This window comes from Falco naumanni, chromosome Z, assembly GCF_017639655.2.
Source record: "Falco naumanni isolate bFalNau1 chromosome Z, bFalNau1.pat, whole genome shotgun sequence".
NCBI classification, from domain to species: domain Eukaryota; kingdom Metazoa; phylum Chordata; class Aves; order Falconiformes; family Falconidae; genus Falco; species Falco naumanni.
This window is the reverse complement of record NC_054080.1, coordinates 67,626,817-67,651,783: the sequence shown is the minus strand read 5'-3', so window position 1 is coordinate 67,651,783 and position 24,967 is coordinate 67,626,817. Positions and strand designations below refer to the sequence as shown.

Genomic DNA, 24,967 nt, shown 5'->3' with positions numbered 1-24,967 from the left:
CTGATAACTGATACAGTTAAAAAACCCTAACAAACCAAACACATAAAACTTTGGGGAACACAGTTTTTCAAGTCTTTCTCTCAAAATCCCTGGAAAAAAATTGGTAAATTCAAAAGTTTGGGATATTTTCCCACCTGCATTTAACAAAGGATATCACCTCTCCATATAACCCATTACAATTCATCATTGCTACAAAATTACTGCTGCTGTCTGTTCTACTACATCTGACTTTGAGCATATTCATTAATGATTGAAAGGTTAATTTAAAACACTCCTATCTGTAAAAGCACCAGATTTGTAAACCACCGTCCTTACTGTATCTCTGTATTATGCTGCCCAGAAAGATTTTTCACATTTTTTTTTCTGCAGTGTTGTTGCTGTTTTGAAAGGGAAAACCAGTATACAATTTTGTTTCCCCACAATTCAGAAATATTTGATGGGAAGAAAGCATAGAAACGTAACTATTTGAAAGTGGAAATTTCTAATAGGATGATTTACAATAGAAAGTATTTTGCAACCTTTGATTAATATGAAGACTATGAAATAATGGCTTTAGGTCTGCCATTTAATTAGGATTATACAACACAAGGGCATTGCTTGTTCTTATAAAAAATTAATTTCTTGAAAGTTTGTTTAACTTTCCATTAAAATTATTCTTCTTCCACCTTCCTTTATTTGGGGCAGGAAAATGCTAAATTTACTTGCTTGTGCAGAATTTTGGTATCTGACCCTGTCAAACTGTGCTGTCAAAATTGAGAACAAGGCTGGCTTCTTCTGGAGGAGAAGAGAAGCAGAGAGAGTTAGTTAAATCCAACATCTCCTCCCGTAGGAATTTCATCACTTTTTTGTTTAACAAACTTCTAAGTACTTTTTCAGTTTTTCAGTAAAATTTAAGCTGAAACCTTAGCTAAGCTTTTTTCAAAATGTCAACAGATTTTTAGTATAATCAGAATAATTTTAAGAATACCACCTTTTTTTCCCCCCAGAGCCAAAATCTGTTCAGTCTTTTACAATACTATAGATTATACTATAACACTGTGCTTTTGCACCACACATTTTTGGAAACTTTATGCCATTTGAGGTTTTGGCACCGAAGACAATCATATTTGACTCTTGATTTATAGCCGTCTGTCTTCTTTAAACATGAACACAGCACTATAATGCTCCCAGGGCATAAGTACTGTTATTTACTCCCCTTTTACAGTTGATGTATTACAAATAAGTCTCCAAGAGAACAGGGGCTGTGCCAGTCGTCCTTGGTTGAATAGAGGAAATACGGCTGGAATTGGATTAAAAATAAGACAGAACTCCTGAAAGTAACACAGTATGCTACAGACTTGCTTATCTTAATGACCCATGAACGCAGAACCATTTTAGATGGTGAAACGAAGCAGCATGTTAAAAAATAAGTGCAAGAAAGTAAGTCAGATCTTCCATGTCTTTGTACAGAGTGCACCATTTTGCCTGTGAAGCGTTACCGGGATCTTTCCGGGGCCAAAAATAACCGTGCCGCAGCTTCTGTGCCCAAGCAGGAGGGGCTCCAGGCTCTGGGGACACCAGGGCTCCCTGCCCTGCCCCAGGCACGCAGAGCCGCCAGCCCCGCCACTCTGCCCGGGGGCCGTAGGGCCGGAGGGCCCGTGCCAGCCTCCCGGGGCTCGTCCCCCGCCACCGAGAAGGCGGCCTCATGCCCAAAGCGGCCAGAAAGCGCTGCCGGGCCGGAGGTGCAGCCGGGAAAGGGGCGCCGGTGCCCGAGGGCGTGCAGGGCCCCAGGCCTGACCCTGCAGTGGGGTGGCTGGCAGTGGGGTGCCCGCAGCCGCCCACCCTCGCCGGCCCCTTTCCCAGCCCTGTCTGCACCGCACCTTACCCCCTCCCGCCGGCCCCTCCCGCTCCCTCTTTCCGCCCTCGCCTTCGCGTTTCCTGCCTGGGCGGAGGAGGTTTGGCCCTGCGACGCCGCCGTCTCCCAGCGGCTGCAGCGAGCGTCATGGCGGCGGCTTTCTCAATGTCAGCGGCTCTGAAGCACCTTGTTGCGAGGAGCGGGGTCGCCGTGGCCCGCCTGTCGCCGGCCAGGTAACGGGCACTGCGGGTGCTCCGCCGGCGGCCCGGCCAGCGCCGCTGCAGCCAGGGGCCTGCCGGCGGCCGGTCGCGGGGGCGGCCGCGCTCCCGGAGTCTGACCCGGGCCTACGGCTTTGCCGTGGCCGCCTCGGGCGCCAGGCCGGGGGGGGGCGCGCAGGGCCCCGCCGCGAGTGGGGGGCGGCCGGGCTGCCAGTGGGCGGCCGGGCTGCCAGTGGGCGCCCGGCCGAGGCCCTCCTCCGGGGCTGTGCGTGCCTGCCCGTGCCTGCCCTTGCCGTCTTCCTCGCTGCGAGCGCCCGGCCGGTGTCCTTGCGGCGCCCGGAGCCAGAGCTGATGCAAACGGCGGGGGGGGGGGGGGGGTGTCCCGGCGCGGCGGGCAGCGTTCACCTGGCTGCCAAGGATCCGGAGAGCGTGGTGGCTCCTGCTATGGCCAGCACGGTCCCCAGAGATCTTCACCCCTTTCCCCTGTTCTGAACCCTGTAGTTTTTCTGTCCTCTTCCCGAAATCTGTTGGGTTTTTTTTCAGAAGGGACGTAGCTACTCTTTTGTTGATTCATCAAAATAATGCTGGAAATCGGTTTATAATTTTTGGTGGGACTTTGTTTCATTAGCGCAGAGACCAGTACTGAAAGACCAGTACATGAGCCGACCTCAAGCTGAAGAGGTGGGCGTGTGTTTACTTCTGTGCATGTCACAGGACTTAGGTTTCTGTAAGAGTCCCTTCTGTTCAGGAGGAAAAATACAGTTCAGTGCCATCAACTGTGATTTGGAGGGTTTGCTTTTCCATGCGTCTTAGATCTTTATGTGTAAGCATACACAGTACTTTTTTAAAATCTGTGGGGTATTTATATATATATATATATATATAAATATAAAAATATAAAAACACACAGAGAAAGCTATGTATACACAAATACAGAGAGAAAGAAGAAATGTGGCCATACTGTTTTTCCCCACTTATTATGTTCTGACTGTCTCGTTGGTTACTGCTGCTTGCTCCTTCGTAAGGTAACATGTTTTATAGTACTGAAGGTAATTCTTGGTCTCATAAAAATGCTTTGGAATCTGTGAATATAAATTCAGGAGTTCCTTTATGCTATGCAGAAACCTACTGTTCATGTTTGACTACTTGTTTCTGCCCTTCTTTTAGTCCTCTGTGGTACTGTTGCTTGTGCCATGTGGTATCTCAGATCAGTCACCTGATTCCGGTTAAATATAACTTTGTTTGTTTGTTTGTTTTAAAGTTTTTCCTCTCTACCTTTTAAGCAGTTATTCCAGAACAAACAGTAGGGTGTAGCAGGGTTGGAAATGAACAGCATGGAAATGTGAGGTAGGGGCTCTTAAGTTGGCATTTCTTCCAGGAAATTTATTCTTTGAAATAGTGCCACAGAGGGAGACTGAAGAATTAAGTGTCCCTTAATTTTTTTTTTTTTAATATGAGGGATATTGAAGGTATTTGCCTGAGGGGCACTGCAACTTAAGCTTCACATTCTGTAAGAGAGTGGCCTGTTGCAGGTTTCTTGGAGAAGAGGGAGGGAAGAGCACTGTGAGTCTCTTTAAAGTGTTGCACATCTTTGCTATCATTGCATGTTGGAAGAGCAGGAATAAAGTTTTTCTTGGAACAGATTTTCAGAGATTTTCAGAGTAAGATAGTTTTGGCAATATGGAGGAATGGTTGAGGCTGTCCTTCAATACATAATTTAGTAAAGTAATTAATTATCTTCTTCATGAAGTAGGCACTGAAACTTAGATCTTTCCTCTCTTGTCAGTTACTGTTTCATGCAAAAAGTGTTAAGTAGCCTGTGCAGTCTCCGTACTTGGGAGGGAGAATCAAGATGCATAATTAAGAAAAATTCAGGGCTCTAAATTTTGAATTCAGCATGTCTTCCTGCAGTTCATAGACAGGTAATACAATCAGATAGAGGCGCATGGGAGAAAGTGTATCTTTTGCTTCTGTACTTTCCATTGCTTCTTGAAAGCAGCTGTTTGGTTTGTTTTCCTTTTGTGGATACTTTTCTTGCATACCATATAATCCTGCCTTTGTGTTTTACCAGAAAGATAGATGACTCTAGTATAAATTTCAGTGAACAGGTAGATGCCTTAAAGCTTGGCAGTATACCCGTCCCATTTCTAGCTTTAGTATCTTGCATCTAATTTTCTAAAAAGGGGGTAAAGGAACTTCCCTGCCTCACAGAATTTTGAATGGTCTTCTAATACAAACTCTTTAAGCTTATTTTCCAGTTATAATGATCAGCAGCCATCCAAAAGCCTACTTCTTTGAGAAGCCAATGGTTTGCGGCATGTCTTGCAATTGGGTATAGAGATCTAGAATACTTGTTTCCTTTCAGAAACTTTCAGAAATTCCTTTTGACAGATACAGTTTGGTACAAGCAGCTGCTTTGTTACAATAAATTCAGACTGTATTTAAAGTTTTCCGAGTAATCTGTGTATTTGTCAACCTACAGAAAGAATATACTAGTATGCTAGATGTCTGTCTTAAAGTAAATATCAGTGTTAGAATCACTAACAATAGAAGGCAGCACTGTTCTTAGGAGATGACTGGAGAAGATACTGGAATTGGCAACTGTGACGGCATATGAATGATTCTTCTGTCACTTCAGCAATGTGCTTTTGTTTACACAGATTCAGGGTAAGGTTTGGTCAAGTTTGGTACAACTTGGTTAAATTACAGTTTCATGTTATTTACCGAAGTTAGGTTATGAGAGTAACATAGCTTATTGTTTCAGCACTGTAGGATTAAAGTTTTTAAAGGATTAAATGATTCAAGCAGTGTTTTTTCTGTTTTTTTCCATGTGAAACTTCTGATAGTTCTCCAGTTTTCAAATTTTCAATTACAGAATAGTATAACTGCCCTCTGATTTGGAAAACAATTCCCAAGATCGCTTTCTGGTAGTCACAAGAGAGATGCTGTTCTCATTTCCATGAGTTGTATTTGTTTCTTACAGATATGACACCCTCTAATGTTTAAGCACTTCAAAATATGCATGCCCAAGCTGCTTGATAATTTGGAAGTAGTTACTGGTAACACAATAAGGAAATTAGCGTTTAGTCTGGAAAGTTAGAAGAACTGGCAGCGACGTTCCTTATATCTTTATGAAGTTCTGTGTGCCTAGTTTAAATCACTGAAGCAGTGGTTACTGAGTCCATCATGATTCTGTCTAGTGGTGAGGCTAGTAGACCATCAGTAGATGGTTTGAGCTGATCCAGAAAGTGGAAGTGCCTCCTTTTCTTGGATCAGTTTTGAAGCTTTTGTGCTCTAAGGTCTGTCAAGGCTTCAGGAGCCTGAAGTTACGCTGAATGTGCCCTTTTGAATTTGACCTCTTTAGGATGAAAGTTGTACCTTCTTTGTCTGTCTTACCTAATTACTTCAGGTTTTACCTCTTATCTGCAGCCACAGTTTGATTTGGTATAATGTAAGTAATACGGTTATATTTCTTTAAGTCTCATGTGAATTGGATGAAAGCATAGGAGGGACTTGTAAGTGTCGTTCATTGTCTTGGGAAAGATTGCAGTGTCTCCTTGCATTAGAAAATGTGGGTACATGGAGCTGGGAAGAGACTTAAGGTGAATCTGTAATCAGCTGGGAATCAGCTGTTTGTTCCAAAACCACTTAGTGTTTCAGAGTCCCTTTATTTCACAAAGTATTGCAGTCAGGGTACAAAGGTACCAATTTCTGTTGCAGAAGGGAGATGTAATACCTGGCCACATAGTCCCTACATACCATGATAATGGCTTGTTTTCTCGCTTCTCAGTGATAGATGATAATTCTTCAAAATGTATTACCTTCCTCTTGTAACTGTTGTAAGAACTCTGAGCATGACAGGAAGTGTTTTGCTGCTTCATCATAAATGGAAACATGAGGCTATGAAAGCAAAAAGTTACAGGCATTTGTGTAGTAGAAAGCCTGTTATTCAATTCATGCTATATGCTCAAGAGAATGAAGAAACCTGGGATGCCATTTAAATCTTGCTCTTCAGTTATGTTCTACATAAGCAAGCATGCCCCTCAGTAAAAAGAGGGGGAAACCATTTTTGTGGGAAAGGAAAAGACTTACAGAAGATACCTGTTTCATTTTCTGTCTTGCTTTTTCATGAATAACAGAAAAAAATGTTTATTAGCTTTTCAAAAAAAGGTGGTTTTTTCCCCCTCAAGATAATGGGCTTATTGTTTTATTATTTGTTTTGTTGAGGGTTTTTTTCTTTCTTCAGAATAGTGTTGACTTTTTTGTAGCACATTCATACTAAGCCATATGCTAAAATATGGCTTAGTAGACTTCCCAGATCTGGGTAGACCAAAGTGCTACACAAAGACGCACAGAGATGCATCTGGTTAATAGAAGCACTATTTAGCTGGTGTTAGTGCTAGCCAGTGTGACAATTCTGTAAAGTTTGGAGTAAGTAGTGTGTTGCAGCAGTTACATCACTTGCTATTTTATCCAGCTGTAATGCATATCTTCTACTTCCTCTCATACACTGTGCAGGATAATGTATGTGTGGTGGTGCCAGATTCAGATGCATCAGAAGCTTTGGTTTTCGTTATTTAAAAAAACCCAGTTCTGCAGCACTTCATCAAAATTAATTCCAATAGCTAACTGCATCTGCAAACAGTACCTGTAGTAAAATTTCAAGATAAGACCAGGATAAAAAGTTTTTTGAGGTCTTGCCCTTGCTGTATAACTTGTATTTATACGTAGTTTCACTTTGGTTATTCGTAGGGGAAAAAGACCTGTTAAAACATACATTTAACTTGAATTTTACAATTTTGTCTTGAATATTGATTTTGTTTTTAATGCATATCAGAGAAAGTACAGTGAATCAGACTACACAATAGTACAACTGAGAACTGAAATGTGGAATAAAGCTCCAGGGAGTTTTTTGGTTGCAAGATTGTGGTGATGTGAGGTTTGGAGCAGACTCAAGGTGAAAGATGTGGAGAGACAAATGGACGTGGCAAGGGGAGAGAAAGATAAAAACTGCCATTTGTACGCTTAAAGAGCACAAGTTTAAAAACAAGACTCAAGGCAGCAGTGAGTATTCGCTTGATCTTGCAGACAGCCTGAAGCAGTAGTTTCAGAGAAGTAGATGTTCTGTATATCTAAGTGTAGAATTTATTTAAAACCCATTCCCTTTGACTTTGTCCATGCAGTTCAAATAGTGATTGTGTGGATAAGAGAGGGTTTTGCAGCCAAATCTTGCATATTCATAGTGACTGAAAGCATCATCAGTGGTGATTTTTTAGTCACATGTCTTTTGATGATGATCTGGTGTCTGGCTCTTGTGAAGGAAGGCTGTCTTTCCCCATTAGTTTTGCATGCTTTGAGGGAGAGAGAGGAGAAGATTTCTGACAAGTAGAATGACTTTGAGCCCTTTTACAGTACTGTATATAGGATATCAAAGTTGCTAATCCATCACTACTTGCCTCTGTAGTGTAGGGTGTGATGGGACAACAACATACCAGTCATATTCATGGCTGATGTCTTGTCCATGGGTGCCTTTATTAGAAGGTCAGAGTGGCTCTGGTGAACCAGAATGGTGTTTCAGATTTCCACATTTGGCTTCTCTGGCATTATGGGAAGTAGGCTATAGGAGTGGTCCCGCTTTCCTTTAAAATGGAAAGAGGAAGCTTTGGAAAGCCCCCATGGAGAAGTGATGTTTGGTGTGATGAAACTTCAGAGCAGTAGGATGTTGCTATCAAAGTGAAGAATACCGTCACAGATTGGAGAAATGAAAAAGTGAAAAAATTCCATGTATCATGTAGTTTAGCTTTCTTCTAATGCACAACTTCTAGTGAGCTAAGATCCAGATCATTCTTAACTCTTAAAGTTGTATGGAACGCCCATAATGTGTCTTAACATTCAGGTACTTTCAATATTGGTCTAGGTGAGGAAGAGGTAGAAAGATGTAAGAGGGGCAGAAGGGGGAGATAGGGTAGGAGAACCAGAGTTTGAGCATGCGGGCAAGGGAGAGAGGTGTTGTTCTGGAAATGGCTGTTTTTCTAAAGTGGTTGTGGAGAAGTAAGCAGAGCAGGCATTATGACTGCAAAATGTTCCTGATGAGGCTTCTTAAATTGCTGTTCCTTATTGGACATATGCTACGGAGTTACATATTTTAATACATTTCGTTCCTTCACTTTTAGAATTAGAAACCCAAAGGGGAAGGAATGACAGTCTTTTCAGCAATAGAGACAAACAGACAAACGTTTAAGCTGTTTCTGTCTTGAAAGATAACTAGTAAATAAGTGACATGCTTGCTTCTGCATTAGAACAGCTGAAAGCTCTTCTTACCAGCTCTGTGCAACTAGTCGTTGTGGGCTCAGAGCTACAGGTCACTTTACCTAAAGTTTGGTGCAGCATTAAAAAAAGGATTATTGCATGTTAGAATAACTTTTCCTGTAAATCTACTGGTCTGAGAATCTAATAATCTTCTCTCTACTTTGAAGATTAGAAGAAGAATGGAGATATGAATAAAACTCCAAACCCCCACCAAAAGAGAAAAAAAACCCCAAACACAAAAGCCTTGGAGGGTAGAGATGAAGCTTGTTGGCACTAGTATCCCAAAGTAGATGGACCTAATACTTTTCTTCAGGGACTAAACAATTTAAATTAGCTTCTGACACTGTGTTTGAAAATGACGCTTACTTGGTTTTCAAAACAAAACCCAAGACTTTTTTAATGGAAATTCATGTTGTTATTTCCTAATACCAAATATCTGGTATCTTGAAGTTTAGCAGAAATGTATCTTAAAGCACCTTTTTGTTTTTTCAAATGAATAAATTGAAAGAAAGATTATGAAATGCCGTATGAATACATGGAGAAGGCAAATTTGAATGCCAGCTGTCAATAGATAGAATTTCAAATCTGTGTTAACAAAATAATAAAATTTGCCTTAGTGGTGGTGGCTTAATATATACTATTTAGCAGATTTAACTCATACTGGGAAAATAATATATTTTGGGTTATAAAAATGACCTTGATGTTGCTTTAATGTAGGTTTGAGCATTACAGCTCAGTTAACCATGTTATTCCATTACACATATGAACTTGATGCAATATTTTTATATGGTTGGAAAAGCCCAGTAGACAGTTGGAATGGGTTGTATTTCTGACTGATGGGAACTGTTGCTTTCAAAGCTGTTCTGCACAAAAGCAGGCACAATCAAAATGCACGAGTGAGATTCAGAAGTTGTTAAATTCCAAAGCCCAAAGTAACTTGCAAATTTTATACCATCTGCCTCAGTACAGTGCTGCTTTGGCCTTTCACTCACAGCTAGACACAAGCAAAACAGTATCCAGTACCTCTGGTTTTGGCAGGAGATAAATGCAAATGAAATCAACAGTAGGAAATTAAACTATTGTATAGCTCTTGGTGTATTAGACCAATGTGATAGGTCTTCTGTGGCACTGTGGGAGATCTTGCCTGTTTTTAAGTGCATATTGATGAATATTGAGGGTGGAAACACCAATTACAGTTAATATGGTTGATACTTGCAGCTTTTATCTGTATTCTCAATTTTGAATGTTGCTTTTGCTGACGCCTTTGTATAATATTCTATGGACAAATCATCTATTTAGTATAGTAATAATTTCTCATCATCACCAACCTTGTGACTGTTTCCATCAGGTTGTTGTTTTAAAAGGAATCTGAGCTGTAAGCATGCTTGAAAACAGTGTTAGGCATAAGGTAAATTTCTAGAGATACAGGCAATATCATAGTTCATAGTTACTATGATTTATGCAATTCTCTGTGATGTAGTAAAACAACTGTTCTTAAACTTGCACGTTTGGTTCTTTAAAAGTGGACCATGCCTGTTTGCCTTTTTTGTTTGTTTTGTTACCATAAGGCATGACATAAATTTTTTAGTATTTTAAGAAAAGCTAGAAATTAAACATACCCCACCCTTCCAGGCTGCTGTTGATTTTTCTGCTGTTGGCCAAATCATCTGCCATAGGTAAAATCGTCTTTTATAAGAGACTGAAATGCTGAGAGGCTTATACAGTTAGCATGCAAGCTTGAACCTCCTCACAGTTTAAAAAACCCTCAAGTTTTAAAAAAACTTTTTATACTCATAGTTTAAGTAAGTTTGTATAATTTATATATTTTATCTATGTACATGTTTTAATTCTCATGACAATGCAGTGGATTTTGGTAAGATTTTTAAATTCTTTTGTAAGAATTTGATTCTCTGTGTTACAAAGTATACTTCCAAACTGTCTTTTAAGATCACATCTTTTATTGTTTCTAATAAAACTGTTAAGCTAGCAGGAGGCAGGCCAAAAACTTAACATTACCTTCTTTATAATGCATGTTTCTGTATTTCCTAAGAAATGAATGGTGTATTTCTGTCTGAGTTTCAAAGTGCAGTTGTTTCCTCCTGACAGTATAACAGTATGTATAGGTACTGTTTTGTTAACAAGCCACTTTCTAGTTGCAGGAATTTCTGTCTCTCTTAATATTCCCTTGACCTGTGACTGATGTTGAGGAAGTAAATTAGCTTCTGACTCAACTAGACAGACTGTAGGCAGCTCCAGAATGTGTGTGGGCAAACAATTCTTACAGCTGCTTATTCCTGGAGTGTTAACATGAAAGATTTCGTAAACAGCTTCTATTCATTAGGTTTTAAATAACAGATTTGATGTATTTTATAGGAAATATTTGAAGACCTATCTTTTTTGACTGTATACTTTATATGTAAATACTTCTGATGTCATTTGCTGTCAGTCTACTAAAGTATTGTTGGTGATGCCATTTGTATTAAAGTCCAAGCCAGAATTTTGTTGCAGAGGATAACTGTTTAACTTTCCATCTTTTCTGTATTTTTCAGTAATTTTAAGTAGAGATTTTTCTGGATGTTGTATCTGATGTCAGTAATGTTCAGAAGTACCATCTTTCATTATAAAACCAGAGATGTATTTTGTGGCTATTTAAAGACCCAAGAATAAACAAGTCGCTTACTGCTTTCAGTAAACCCACTGTATTTTAAATGAAGGGAAAAAACAGCAGAGCTCTTCATGCAGTAGCTTTGACTTTTCTGTCATGTATTCAAGGAGTATTTGTATGTGCTGCTTAAGTTATTTGAAGTGAAATTCTGCAGCCGTGATGTTTTGCCATATGTCAGTGTTGATTGTGCCTACTGGAGAAAGAGACAAATAATCCAAATGTTGTTGTCTGAACTGGAATTCAAGAATAAGGTTTGCATTTGAAACACCAGTTTTGCCTTAAGGGTTTATTCCACTTTAGAAAAGAGTGAGCAATAGCAAGGCTAGGAGTCTCCTTTCAGGGAGCTAATAGCTGCTCAGATAGTAAGAATATGAAAAGAGACTAGAAAAAAGAAAGAGTAGTACCAGTGGAGGAGGAGAAGGTCAGCATATAAGAGAACACACAAATAGGGTAAACTGATGAGGTTATTTTTATTCCCCGGGTTGAGTTCTCCAAATATGCTTGTAAGGTGTGTTTATGTTAATAAACAGTGATAAATGGGGAAAAAATGAAGTAGGATAGTGATGGAACAACAGGGCACTCAGGCTTTATTTTAAAGTGGATGTCATTTAAGTACCTTGGTAGTTTCATTACATTATTTTTCTAATGTACAATAATTTATCCTTCATCAGACTACAGATGCTGATACAGTGCCCTCTAGAATAAAGGATTTCCCCCACCCACCCCCAGAACTAGTGCCTTGTAATTGTTAGTTGCACTTGCACGTAGAATAGCACTTAAAAGTTCTGATGTGGTAATATTTTAAGACTTGGAGACACTTGCATATGTTGCTTACATTGCAGCCAACCATTTGTTTTAAGCTAAAGACAGATGTGTATTGTAGAAGCTAATTAATCACACTGGTACTCACAACAAAAAACCTGTGTGTTTAGTATCTTTTTTAAAAAAGAGATAAGTTTTAGAATTGGTCATTATAGAGAGATTACATAAAAATTAAGTCCTGTGCATTTGTTTCAAAGTAATGAGGCTGAAAAACAAGTGTAAATATGTTGCATACACTGCAAACACTCCAATCTCCCTAGAATTTGATGTGGATTAATGACTAGTGAAGAGTCTGGAGCAGCAAAGGCTGGCTGATCCTGAAGCTAAGGCAAGCTGGAAGCCAGGCCTGATCCCAGCAGGCACAGTGCCCTCATGACCAGTGCACAGTCTTACAGCATCTGTACATGAGGAGAGCTGGGTGCTGGTTATAGGGGTCCATCAACCGTCCCAGACACAGCAGTCATAAGTGAGGTCCAGGGTCTGTCTGAGGAGTCCTTTCAGGAGCAAAAGAGACCTGTTTGGAGACAAGCTGCAATGTGTTTCTGAAGTCCATCAGGCAACAGGGTCTGAACAGGACTGGAGTCATACTGCAGCTTGGGTGAGGAGTCTAGCCAGGCTGAGAGACAGGAACCAGAGCCAGGGCTAGGGGCAGATACACTTAATGATGTCGCTTAGGCAAGGGTGGAAAATCCAGAGCTGAGCTTAAATGGAGCTCCAGGGCCACAGGCAGGGGTGGTCATGGAGGCCCTGGGTGAGGCTGGTCAGGGCCATTAAGACCTGTTAGTGCCTGTAGGGTCCTGATGGCATGGTCTGACAAGAGTTTGTGTTCAGACTGTTAATGTTAGCGCAGAAGCTGACTTGAAAAATCAGATTATATTCTTTCTTGTAAGATGCTATCTTCTCTGCATGTAACTCAGCAGGCAAAGATTTATTGAGATACCATGGGGGTTGTTCCACTCAGAGGTGTGTGAAAAGGAAGTTGGAAATATGCCAACAAAGGAATGATGTGGATAGGCAGAAGAATTAACAAATGGGCTGTGGTGTGATTAAGGTGTGTGATACAAAGGAGAGTAGCCAAGGTACCTGATAACTGTGGAACGGCAACAGTTCAAAAAGGAGTTGAGGACAAAAGCTTAATGTTGGGAAGGAAATTGAAGAGTAAGATGGCTGAGACAGGTGTTTAAAGGCCAGGTTGGGTGGAGCTCTGAGGAACCTGGACTAGTGGAAGGTGTCCCTGCCCATGGCAGGGGGATTGGGACTAGATGATCTTTGAGGTCCCTTCCAACCCAAACCATTCTGTGATTCTATGAAAGCTGACAAAGCAAAGTTGGCATAAAATCGTACACAGTAATATTAGCTATATTATCCCATTCTTATCTGGAACAGCTGCTGAGAGCATGCGGTTCTGGAAGTGACCGGCTTCTGTATGTTGCATTCCATTTGTGAGGGATTTGCCTGCCTCTTAAGTGGCTTTTACAAAGTACTACAAACACAAATCAATATATAGGTCTTAAATACATTTTTTCATAGCTGCCCAACACCTGAGGCTTACTAGCCAAATAGCTTCATGGACTTTTTTTTACCATTATAAACCAAGATGTAGTTTTCCAGTATCACTTTATAGGATTGTTTTTTGTACCATGGTTTAGTTCAGTAGTTTAAGTTCAATTGTTTGAGGGCATTAAATATATGTAAGAAAGAAGTTGCCTTTGTTTATATGCCATGCTTTACAGACATTGCTATTACTTTAGGTAATTAGAATAAGTATTACTTAAGCCTACAACTGCAGTCAGATAGAAAGGCTAAATAAAGAGGAAAGGATGAGGCTGAAACACAGGACCATACTATGCCATAAACCAGTTTGCAAACACAGAGGAATCTTTACTAATTTTTTTTTGCTTAATGTTACATGATTCAAAGGCTCTTGTTCAAAATGCATAAACTTCCCTAAGACAGAGGTGGGTAGTGGAACATTAGTTTCATTCCTCACAGTTTTGGAATTAAACCCTTTGACTTCTGTTGTTCTTACTATAAAGAGAGCACAGTTTATAGTTACTGTCTAGTTGTATGAATGCCTTAATGTGTGTGTGGGGGGAGAAGTTTGACATTTAGAAAGCACAATCAGAGCAAATATGTCACCTGTTTATTTTGTATTTACTCCCTACATAACTTTCCCCTCTTCCTTTTTAACTTTATTAGGCTTTCTAACCAGATACATAAAATTCAGTTGATAGTTGATATGGGCTTTGCAGCGTTTCTAGTATTTGCTTTTCAGCTGACGTGCCTGCAAGAGGTTTCCACTGGTTCACAAGGGAACCTGCTGTTCTCGGATTGTGATTTGAGGCTGATTTCTCAGATTAGATCTTCTCGTTTGGAGAGTAGTGTGTCATGAAATTGCTGATCAGCAACTGTACAGGTGGCAGTGGTTCAGAATTCCTGTCACCTGGCAGCAGTTGGACATCTTATAAATTATGTATTCTATTGCTGTAAAAGTAGTACATCAGATCACCTTTTATTAAAAGTTTTATAATTTTTATGACAAAAGTATTTAAATAATTTTGGGTCATTTTATTCTTAGCATGCTAAGCCCCTTTCACCTGTTTTCAGTCTGTTTGCTGTAATCTGGGGGAGACCACTAGCATACTTTGAATCTCATGCATATGAGGGTCTAGAAACACTGGTATGACTTTGTTCAGAAGTTTAGTTGCAGATAAGTGACAGAGTTTGCATCCAAGCACATGCAGAAACAGTCTGCTGTCAGCCTGGGACTTGCAGAGAATTGTTTCAGTATGTGCAGCTTGAACCCAAGCTAGCTCTGTGCTTTTTGCCTGAACTGTTCCTCAGCTGAAGCTATTTTCATCGTGTATATGCTTGTGCCATGCATGTACCCACCTTATTAATGCTGCTACAAGGCACAATGCTAAAAAGCAGAGTGGAGACATTCGTATAGCTCTGCGGGAGTAGGTTGAATGGGCCTGTGCTTACTGTATGGCTATTGCAGAGCCTTCTGAAGGGTTGTGCTTGCCTTTGTTGTGTGCAAAATGGTGTCAGCTCAATTAGCTAGCTGGAGAGCAGCTCAGAGGGGGCCTGTTTAAGTTGGGGGCAGTGCAGGCTTGGCACTAAGTCAGAGCTAATCTTCATCTTTGTTGACCATTAGAAAGCTGGTTGAATGAGGGGAACTGATGGTGGGCAAGTCAAGCTGTGTCTTAAGAGAGCTGACACTTGTCCTGGGAGTTAACTGGGGTGCCGGTAGCAGCTATACTGCTCTGGTCCTGCAGTAGTTCTGGAAGGACTATGGCTATGTTTGCATAGTGCTGTGGTTCAGTTGATACCTTGGTTGTCTGCAGATACATCAATAACGTTTTCCTAACCATAAGATAATTGAAGTAGAACATAAAATAACTAAAATTAGATTCTTTTCTACTTAAATATTTAATCTTGAAGATATAACTAATTTAATGTTTCTAAAGGCAGTTGAACAGAAAATTTAGCTTTGAAGATGCACGCTGAGTTACAAGTCACAAGTCAAATGCTTAAAGTTATTTTCATGTTTATTCAGTACCTTTATATGACCATTGCTTCTTTTAATAATGCACATTTGCCTAACAAAAGCACAATCAGTTCCTGCCCTGTTTTCCACATACCTGGAATATATATGTATACACATTTTGCATAGAAGCAGTGTTAATAAATTTCTGTACCAATTTTGATCTTTTTTGCCACTTAATATAGAAATTTCAGTAGTTTAAATTAAATAAATAGGTATTCCTTTCATCCATTCAGAAATGTAATTTACTGTGTTTATAATTTAACATCATTTTGTAGGCGAAGGAAGAATTACGATGTGTCAATATTGCCTGAGAATGTAACTGTATAAACAGGGAGCTTGCTTTCCTTCCAAACCCAAAAGTTATTCCTGCAGTTCACACTACAAAATAGAACTACATGGTCTCCACAGGCAGTATTTGGCATTATATTTCATAGTTTGTTTATGTTGGGATGTAATAGGAATAATAAACGTATCCTGGTAAAAATAAAATACCATTGACTCTGTTAGGTCTTTATCACTTTAATTACAACTGTGAATCTAATACCGAGGAACTATTATCCCACTCCACTTAAAGTTCATCTCTCACAAGTTCAACTTTACAAGCTGTCTTTATAAAACACATTATATGGGGGCTGCATTCTGTGATCTGTACTGTATTTGACATCATATAACAGGCAGTCATTAATGTCTGTATTTTATATGGCAGAACATTATACTGGTTTGGTTTTAGTCTACTTAATTGCAGCGTGTGGCTAGGTTGGATGCTGTGGAAGTTCTGAGCTGGCAGTGTTTCCATGTTCTTTTTGTTCAGAATTTAATGTCATTATGGTGGCTGTATGCTGTGAAGCTTTTATTATTCTTGATAAATGCCATAATATTAAAAAAGGTTGGTTTTCTAAGAATCTGTTCAAGGTTTTGAATGGTTCATCACGGCTTCTGCTTCTGCATGTATCCACACCTACTGGTGCCCTGATCATTCAGTATGAGAACAGTTAAAACAGCATTTAGACTTACTTCTTAATGACTGCCCTCATTCTTCATGAGGCTCGTGAGGTTTTCATCAAGGATTTGCTTCATCTCTGTGTTGTGATCTGATTACCTGTGCTGCGATACCTGGTTTTCTTTAACATGTCTCCAACAGTTGACCAAAAGGGGGTGCTAATAGATCAAACAGTCACACGTGTTGCCAAAGGTTAAGAAGCCTATTTTTGTGCAATGGATTAAATCTCGGCTACTGAATTAGATCAGGTAAATATGAGTGTTTGCATCTCTGTGTTATGTTACACGCTAGTCACATCATTGCTCTTTGTGGATGGCAAATTTGTGCTTTGTAAATATGGCAGCTTCTTGCCTTCCATTAGGCTTGTGGAGGATTCTTCGTGGCATTTCCACAGGCTCTGTGGCTGGCATTCTCTTCTGTAAGACTTCCGTTTATATCGTATAGGGTTAAGCGTAAGTTATTTAGCAGATATTTAAGAAGTTTAAGTTTGTTGAATTTTAGAGATTGACTACAGATATCCAAAACTACCAAGATAAACGTTCACATCAAATGCCTTAATATCCTACATCCTGATATCACAAAATACTTTCACTGTTCTTTTTTTTTACTGTTTGGTTTCTCCAGTTCAACAGAGCTTGGCTAATGGCATCAACAGAGCTGGGGCCTCTTAACATAACAAGGGAAAAGAAGCCATAAATACATCCTCTGCAACAAGGAACCTTGTTATGTCCTTATCCTACAGTGGGATAAGATGGTCAAGAGACCTGATACTGATGTGAATATTGTGGCATAGGACTGGAGAGCTTCCAGCAGCTTCTCAATGGACCCCTCCATTTGTGTAGCAGAGATATGGAACCCATTTGTGACTTTGCTGGAACAGCATATAATGGTGGGAGCACATGCTTCTTGTGGACGACACACGGTTAGATGATCACATTATTATTTTTTTTCCAGGTTACCCAATACCTATAGAAATTTTTTAACTCTACAAATTCATATTTTCACTAGTAGTGATCATTAATTCATTCCATGTCATTGAGCTATTGTGAGAGTGTTTTTACAAGTATTTAATAAGAACACCATGTAGTATAGTCTTTGACAGATTTCTGCTCATGTCTCTCTACACAGTATAAAAGACATCCACATTTACTGTGGACTAAGTGTGGCATCTCTACAAGCCATACACCCGGTTCTCTTTGATGAAAGAAAAACTTTTTAGGGACTTTTAGACCTTGTGAAGGGTTGGTTATAATCCAAGAAGCTACAGATTGGATTAGCCACATACATTAATGTAGGATACTGTGGGAAAGTATCAGCAAGATCATGAAGGACATAGGTGACTTTTCAAAATAAACCTTAATTTTATTTTTGTCTGTGTAAGTTTGAAGTATTTTTGATTGAAAAGGCTAACTATTCTAACCAAGCCAGGCTTTTACATTTAAAAGCTTGTTTGGTCATCACTAGGGAGCTCACTATAAGATAGATGTTAGGGCAGATCCACAATGGAGCTGTGGCCAGCTTGGAGTCTTGTCACACTGTTATTAGATAGTAACTGTGAGGGAAGTTTGTCTGATATGTGTTTTGAATGGGACATTAATAAGCCTAGAAGGTATCAGGGTTTATTATTGCTAACTATTACACGTAAAACTTTCTGTATAGTTTCTGAACTTTAGGATTCTGTCACTGCTATTTATTATTATTTAAAGTATTCTGCGTACAGTAATTTTAAGTCAGAGTTTGAGTGGTCTTGGAACAGGGTAAGAAATGGAACTTCCTGCTTTTAAGGCCTCATGCCAAGATCTTTTTTGACAGGAAAAAAATAATGCGTAAGAAGTCAAAAAGGCAAAACAGGATAATGTGGACCCATATTGCTTACAAAGAGAAAGGGAGAAAGCAGATTACCTTTCTGGAGGTCAGTAGTAGAAGAAAGGAGGAGAACCTTGTGAGAATGGAACTGTAAACAGTATGTTTTATACTTCTGTAAGTTTATCTGTCACAAAAGCTACCTAACGGCAAAGGTACATGTGGGGCAGAGGCAAGTATTGGGAATTTTGTGAGAATTACTTTACTGTTGAGCACAGAATAAAAGATTTACATTGAATGGTCACTTAAGTGATTTAGATGGCATATTCATTTAATTTGAAGGTAAAAGAAATGTTGTAAAGTTTATACAATTTCTAAGGGGAAACTTGAGTGACGAAATGATACTTGTAGTTGTGGGAATTTGAAAAGGGAGGATTGTGCGTAAGAGATCTGTTTACTGATTATCTTCTCAGTTAAGTGCCTGACATTAGGGACAAACTTGCAGTGAAACCTGTTGAAAATTAAACAAGTGCTCTGGGAATCAAGTAACACTTTCTATTAACTTCGAAATAGTAGTATTTCAGAGTTGCTGGTATTTCTCCAGGTTACTTTCCTATGAGAGATGCAACAAATGGAAATACCAGCAACCTATCACATTTAAAGCAAAACTGGTGTTTTATGTATTTTTACACAGCCAGACCTCCGTGGACTTACAGTTCACATTCCTAGTCTAGTCCAAATGTCAGTTTTCAACCACTTTTCAGATAGGAAATTCTTAAGGAAAGTATGTTCTTTCCAACTCATTGCAATCCAGGGATGGCAGAAGGCTGGGCATTTAAGAAATGTACAAGGCTGCAAATTCCAGTAACAGTTGGGCTTTTTCCAGAATGCTGTAGTCAAGAGAAAGGGCTTTGAGAAATGATGAAGAGGAGCAGAAGTTGACAGGTTAGTAAACTATCTGCCTGCTTTTGTAGAAGAGCTGAAACATCATGGACCAGCTGTAAGGTGTGATGCCTTGCAGTTTATCCCAGCTGACAGAGACATCTTGTGCAAAAAAATCAGCTCCCTCTGCATGCAGTGTAGAGGCATCTAAGAGAGATTCTGCTCACCTTTGATCTGGTGGAATTTTTACCCTGCTCTTCCCTATCAACTGTAATGATATGAAAAACATTTATTTTTTTCCTGCAATTACAGAAATTTCCAAAATGAGCAATCATCTGAGGAAAAACAATTTCAAATGGCATAATGCTGAGTGGAAATAATTTTGGAAGGGCATGGCGCTTACACTTTGCAAAGCTGATTAATGCTTTTCCAAATCAAAAAATAAACACACACACACACACATCAACCCCCCCCCAAACAACAACACAAAACAGCCAAATGCAAACTGAATTGTGCTAAAATCTGTTCCAAATGTCATATACATTAGAAGAAAATCCATGATTCTGATTACCCTGTTGCTTAAATCATGGCATATTCAAATGTTTACATAGTCATCAGACCTTTCCACAGAGCAAGGTTCATCGAACTTCTTGTTTCATAGTTTAGATGATTTTCTATCCAGAAAGGACCATTTTGATTGCATAATCCAATGTCCTGTTTTGGTCATATATTAAGAGGTGTACTGAACACTGTATCATGTGATGTTCTAGAATAGCTGCAGAATAATACTTCGATACTAAAATTACTGGAGCGGGGGAGAAACTGATTTTCCTGTAACAATGGTTTTGCCTTGTTTAAGGTTTTAAATTTTGTGGCTTCAGCTGCTTACCACTGGAACTCAAGCATAATGCTCCTGTTCTGATTTAGGATAACTGCTCTGGCGTGTTTTTGAATAAGGACATCTAAGAGCCATTTCTTGCAGCATTTTGCAGTATCTGTCTGTTGTGTTTTTATGATGTATTTTTTTACATGTTCAAATTAAAAAATAACAGCTGTGTTGAACCAAAAGCTCTCTGGGACAGAGATTCTAAGCTAACATGGTAGTTATCATTTTGATGTTTATGAAATTCTTGTGCTCCCTTATGCTTGAAAACTTCCATCTTGTTCTTCAAAATACCCTTCTGGTGGATTTTGTAATTCTAAACAAGAATAGATGTCTGTCCATGTCACGAAGTTGGGTGATATTGTAAACTTTGTACTTTGAATTAGTTTTTCATGATGTGGGGATTTTTTTAAGTTGTTACTGGCGGATGGAAGGTAATTTAGTAGACTGTAATCTGTGTTAGAAGTATGGATTTGAGGAAATCTGCATTTGAAATATTACTGAACTGAACTTCATTCCATTTGCTTAGTTTTGTAAGATTCTTGTGGCTTTCTTTAGTCACTGATTTCAAATTCCTGTCTAGTGTAGGTTTTACCCTCTAAAAACTTTACCATTCTAATATTGCCTGAAAATTGAATTCTTATTTAGTTACTGTGTTAAATCCAGTGCAGCTAGATTAATTAAATGATCAAGTTCATATCTTCAAATGCATTCTCACCAGAATCAACAAAAATTAGGGGGGGATTTGAGATCAGAAGACGTGGCAGATGCATGTGTTACGGAGACTGTTTCCCCAGTTAGGTCTTCCATGTTTCCATGGTTTAGTATAATGTGGTAGAAGATAATGATTTTTTAAGTCTACAAGTTTTGGATGATTGTGTGCAAGTTATCTGGCCCTGAAACACCTTTCATTTTATTGACTATTTAACAGTTACAGTTTATGTGGGGAAGGGTTAGTTTGGATAGTATTGCAGGTTTTATGGAAGTCTTGGAATTTGGCTTTAAAAGCTGTGTTGTTTTTAAAGGCATCTATGGATGCTTTCCTCAAAAATTAGATAAAAATTACGAATAGGTTAAATTACTAGCAGTATGGTTGTAAGTTCCCATAGGCAAAATCTCAGAGTTCATTTGCATCTGCAAGCATGCCTGGCTTTTCAAAAGTAGGTAATCATCTGAAGAATGGTCAAAATGAAAGTGGGCTTCATCCCTGTTACTGTTCTCATGTCTGTATTTTTGCTTTTTTGTGCCTTATTTGTTTAAAATGACCTTAATTTAATGTGAAGCACACTCTTAGCTCAGGGAATTGGGCTTTTTGGCTTGTTTCACTCACTGTTGTATTATTTTGTCAAAAGATGATATATACTCGGAGGGCCCAATCCTGACATTAGTGACAATGCAAATGAAGGGAGTTTTTACTTCTTAAATCATTAATGTGGAATTGGATTCTGTGTTTCCATATGTACCTTACAGGTTTAGTTGTTATGCAAGAAGATTAATCATATTTCTTGGAAACAAATAAGCTGACCAATACTGATTTAGTGATGAAGAAAATACTTGTGAGCTTTCCCACTCAAAACCAGAAAATTTTGTTTGAATTCTCAGCTTAGGGTTTGTTTTGGTTTTGTTGGTTTTTTTTCTTTTTTTTTTTTTTCTTTTTAATTTGTTAATGTTCTGTTGTTAAAGTGTAGAACTGGAGCTTTACCATTACAAATAGATTGAGGATTTTTTTCCTTTGATGCCATCATTTTAAGGATCGGAGTTCCAGAATGCTTGCAGCAACCTTGTATTTTTCTGTCTGTTCGTGACAAACCAGCTACTGTACATTCATATAGAGTAGTACAGTCCTTGCCACTGGCAGTCTGTCTGTGACAGAGAGCCTGTAGGCTGACATAAAGTGCAGCCTGTTGTGAACTGCTAAGTGGGAGTCTGCCAAAAACTCAGCAGACAGAACTAATTGGGGAGAAAAAGGATTTTTGTGCCCTCATCTCTCCCTCTTCAATTTTTTTTACAAGACGGATATTGTTAAAGTAACTTGTTTATGTAAGATTTGTCTGCCTCTATTTTCTCATTGCATGAATCATTTTTTAACTTCAAGTCTTGCACCGCAGGTCACTGAGCACTTCCACATGGCGGCTGGCACAGGACCAAACTCGAGACACGCAACTCATCACAGTTGATGAAAAATTGGTAAGGGTTTTCTACTGCATACTGCTATGATACAGCCTTCAGGGTTATTTTTGCACAATAGACATTCAGTATGGTATTCTGCGTTCTTCTAGGAAAGCTGTATAAATGGGAACTACAAAGCAGCAATGCTTCATACATTTTTAAGAGGAGCATTAGTAAAACGTAACTATGTGAAGGCAATATGGAATTCAAAGTATTAAGCAATATAAAATGATGAATACCTTGTTTATTATTATTATTATATCATGGCCAAGGATCAATATGAACTGTAATTTGTAACAGTTTGTTCTTTTTGAAATCTGGATATATAAGTATACATTATTTGCCAGATTCTTGAAACTATCTTCATTAGGACCCATTTTATTAAAGGAACTGTGTAAAGAAGCAGCATGCAAGATTATTGTTACTATGCACATATACTTTAGCTTTTGAATATGCATGAAGGTTAGATTACAACTAGGAACAAATGCATAACATTCTTCTGCTAATCAGTAGCAGATCAGAAATTTGGCAATCTTTTCTTGTAAGTTCTTCCATAATGTGTGGTCTGTTACTCTAGGTGCAACCTGACACTTATGTTTACATTATTCAATAGTATAATTTTTGTAAGACTTCTGAGGGGGAATGCATCACAGCAGAAGCATGCTTTTCATTGGTTTTCAAATCACTTTTGAATCTTCAGGGGAAAAAATATATTCCCATCATATATACCAGACAGTTCATATTGCATGTACTGCCTTGTATTCCTAAAGCTATATTAACTACTTGAGAAATATTTTGAATTTGTATTTATAAATCGAAAATTTGTAATGTCAGCTGTCACAATCTAGTTAACATTTAACAGGCTATTGGAAAAAAACGCACCTACTTTACTCTTTAGGGCTTTTTTTTCTCATGCTTTGTAATGTAGATGTAGCAATAATAACCTACTCACAGGTAAAAAAATACAGTTCTTTATGTAAACTTTTTTCTGATTTTAGGAAGTAGTAGTATAATTTTAGGTTTAAAAATCAGGGAAAAAAATAATACTGTATTCTAGTGAATGTGATTGTCTTACTAATCTAGTTGCATAACTTGGGATTCAGGAAATTTCATTTAATGGATAGGGGTTTGTGAGTCACTATGTAAATAAGGTTCTCCAAGTCAGTAGACCTACATTTCCCTAAACAAATTATGAATGAGTTTGATTATTGTAGCACTGTTCTTTAACATAAAAAAAAAATATCTAAATAGCATTTTTATAATGCCTGAATTTACAGTATCATATTTCCCTATTGTGACCTCAGGTGATGAATACATAGATCTGAAAGAGGCTATGGTGCGAAGAGAAACCCACAAAATAAATACTCTTCTATCCTCTGTTTTGTATTTAAATGTACATTATCCTAAGTTAGGGCTGTACATTACCCTGTCTAGCTATGACAGTTTACACTTCCGGTTGAGTTAAAATGATACTGATTTGAAATATAACTATTCTGTTCTCTTAGTGTTAGTGTAAATGAATTGTAAGTTAAGTGGATATTTCTGTCATAGACGACACTCGTATCATAGTTGCTGGGGCTGGGGGTTGAGATCTCATAGTAGCAGCTGTTGAGTAATTTTAATTTTGATACATGTAATGTATCTAAATTATTGTTTTATGCTCATTTTTTTCAAGTATTACATTAAATGTCAGACTGGATAGTATTTTTCTACAGTATGTTGGTGCACATTCTAGATGCGCAAATCTTTTTGTTTTCCAGATTATTGTAGAGCCCTAAATAAAATGATGGGAAATTAGAATAACATTTTAAAATTTTCATTTGTAGATTTAGTTAAGTTTTTGAAGTAGTTTCCATAATGCTGTAAAATATCCAATAATCTATGTTCTTTTAATGGACAAAAATTTGTATCCCATTAGCAAGGAAAGTCTTCACAAAGGGGTTTGATGTGGTTTTCAACTCTTTTCAGGACTAGGAGAAGTTCTCTGGGCACCTATTAAATCTCATGGAAAAGTAGAGTACTGTATTAACTTATTTTAAGTTGCTGCAATATATTTCCCAATTTAAATAGGATTAATTACAACCCATTAAAACCAATTTAACACATTACATGAATGTTCTGTTTTTCTAATAATGTTGCTCAGCACAATAAAACTATTATTTCCATGCAAGTTGTAACTAAACTGTATTCCAGAGGTTAATATTTAACTTTTAATTAAAAAAAGACCCCTTTGCTCGTGTTACTGCCAGATGTGTGAATCTTATTGTTAGAAATCATTAAGTCCTGTTTTGATGGATTTGTTGGCTTTGTCATACTTGGGTTTTTTGGGGTTTGGTGGTTGTTTTTTTTAAAGCCTAACATCACCTTATGCGTGGGTTTTATGTGCGTATCAGAAAGAAGAAGCAAGAACAGGTGGAAAATGGGATATGGTTGTGCTTGTTTGCCTTACTGCTCTTGTAACTTATTTTGAAACTGAACTCTTCTGTGAGCTGGTGTTTGCAAGGCTAGTAGAGTAACACTGTGTTTATTTAGAACTTTTAACTGCATATTGTGGTTGGGTTAATCTATTTCCAGTGCTTTTGTAGACCCTGTATTCCTATGTATACATGCATATGCTAGAACTTGATCAACAGGGATTCCTTTGGATTATCTAGAGCCCCATTTGGTTCTGTAAGTACTAAAATGTTCCTTGTCTTGTGAACACAAATGAAATAGAAGGCAGAGGAGCATCCTGACATTGAATTATTAACCAGTTGTCAGTTATCTTCTTACTGCCGCCCAGCATGTGTTGAATACAACAGAAAAATGAGTTCTAATGAAATAGCAAAAAAT

The 24,967-nt window shown here is 38.4% G+C and overlaps 1 protein-coding gene across 1 annotated transcript in view; it reads left to right on the top strand.

The window, feature by feature from the left end:
- The first annotated feature begins 1,918 nt into the window (after window positions 1-1,918).
- NDUFS4 (NADH:ubiquinone oxidoreductase subunit S4) overlaps window positions 1,919-24,967 on the top strand; it is a 48,133-nt gene continuing 25,084 nt past the window's right edge. Inside the window, exons 1-2 of the mRNA XM_040580007.1 lie at window positions 1,919-2,067; window positions 22,075-22,153. Coding sequence (XP_040435941.1) covers window positions 1,982-2,067; window positions 22,075-22,153 — 165 coding nt within the window. The 5' untranslated portion in view covers window positions 1,919-1,981. The remainder of the gene's footprint in view (window positions 2,068-22,074; window positions 22,154-24,967) is intronic.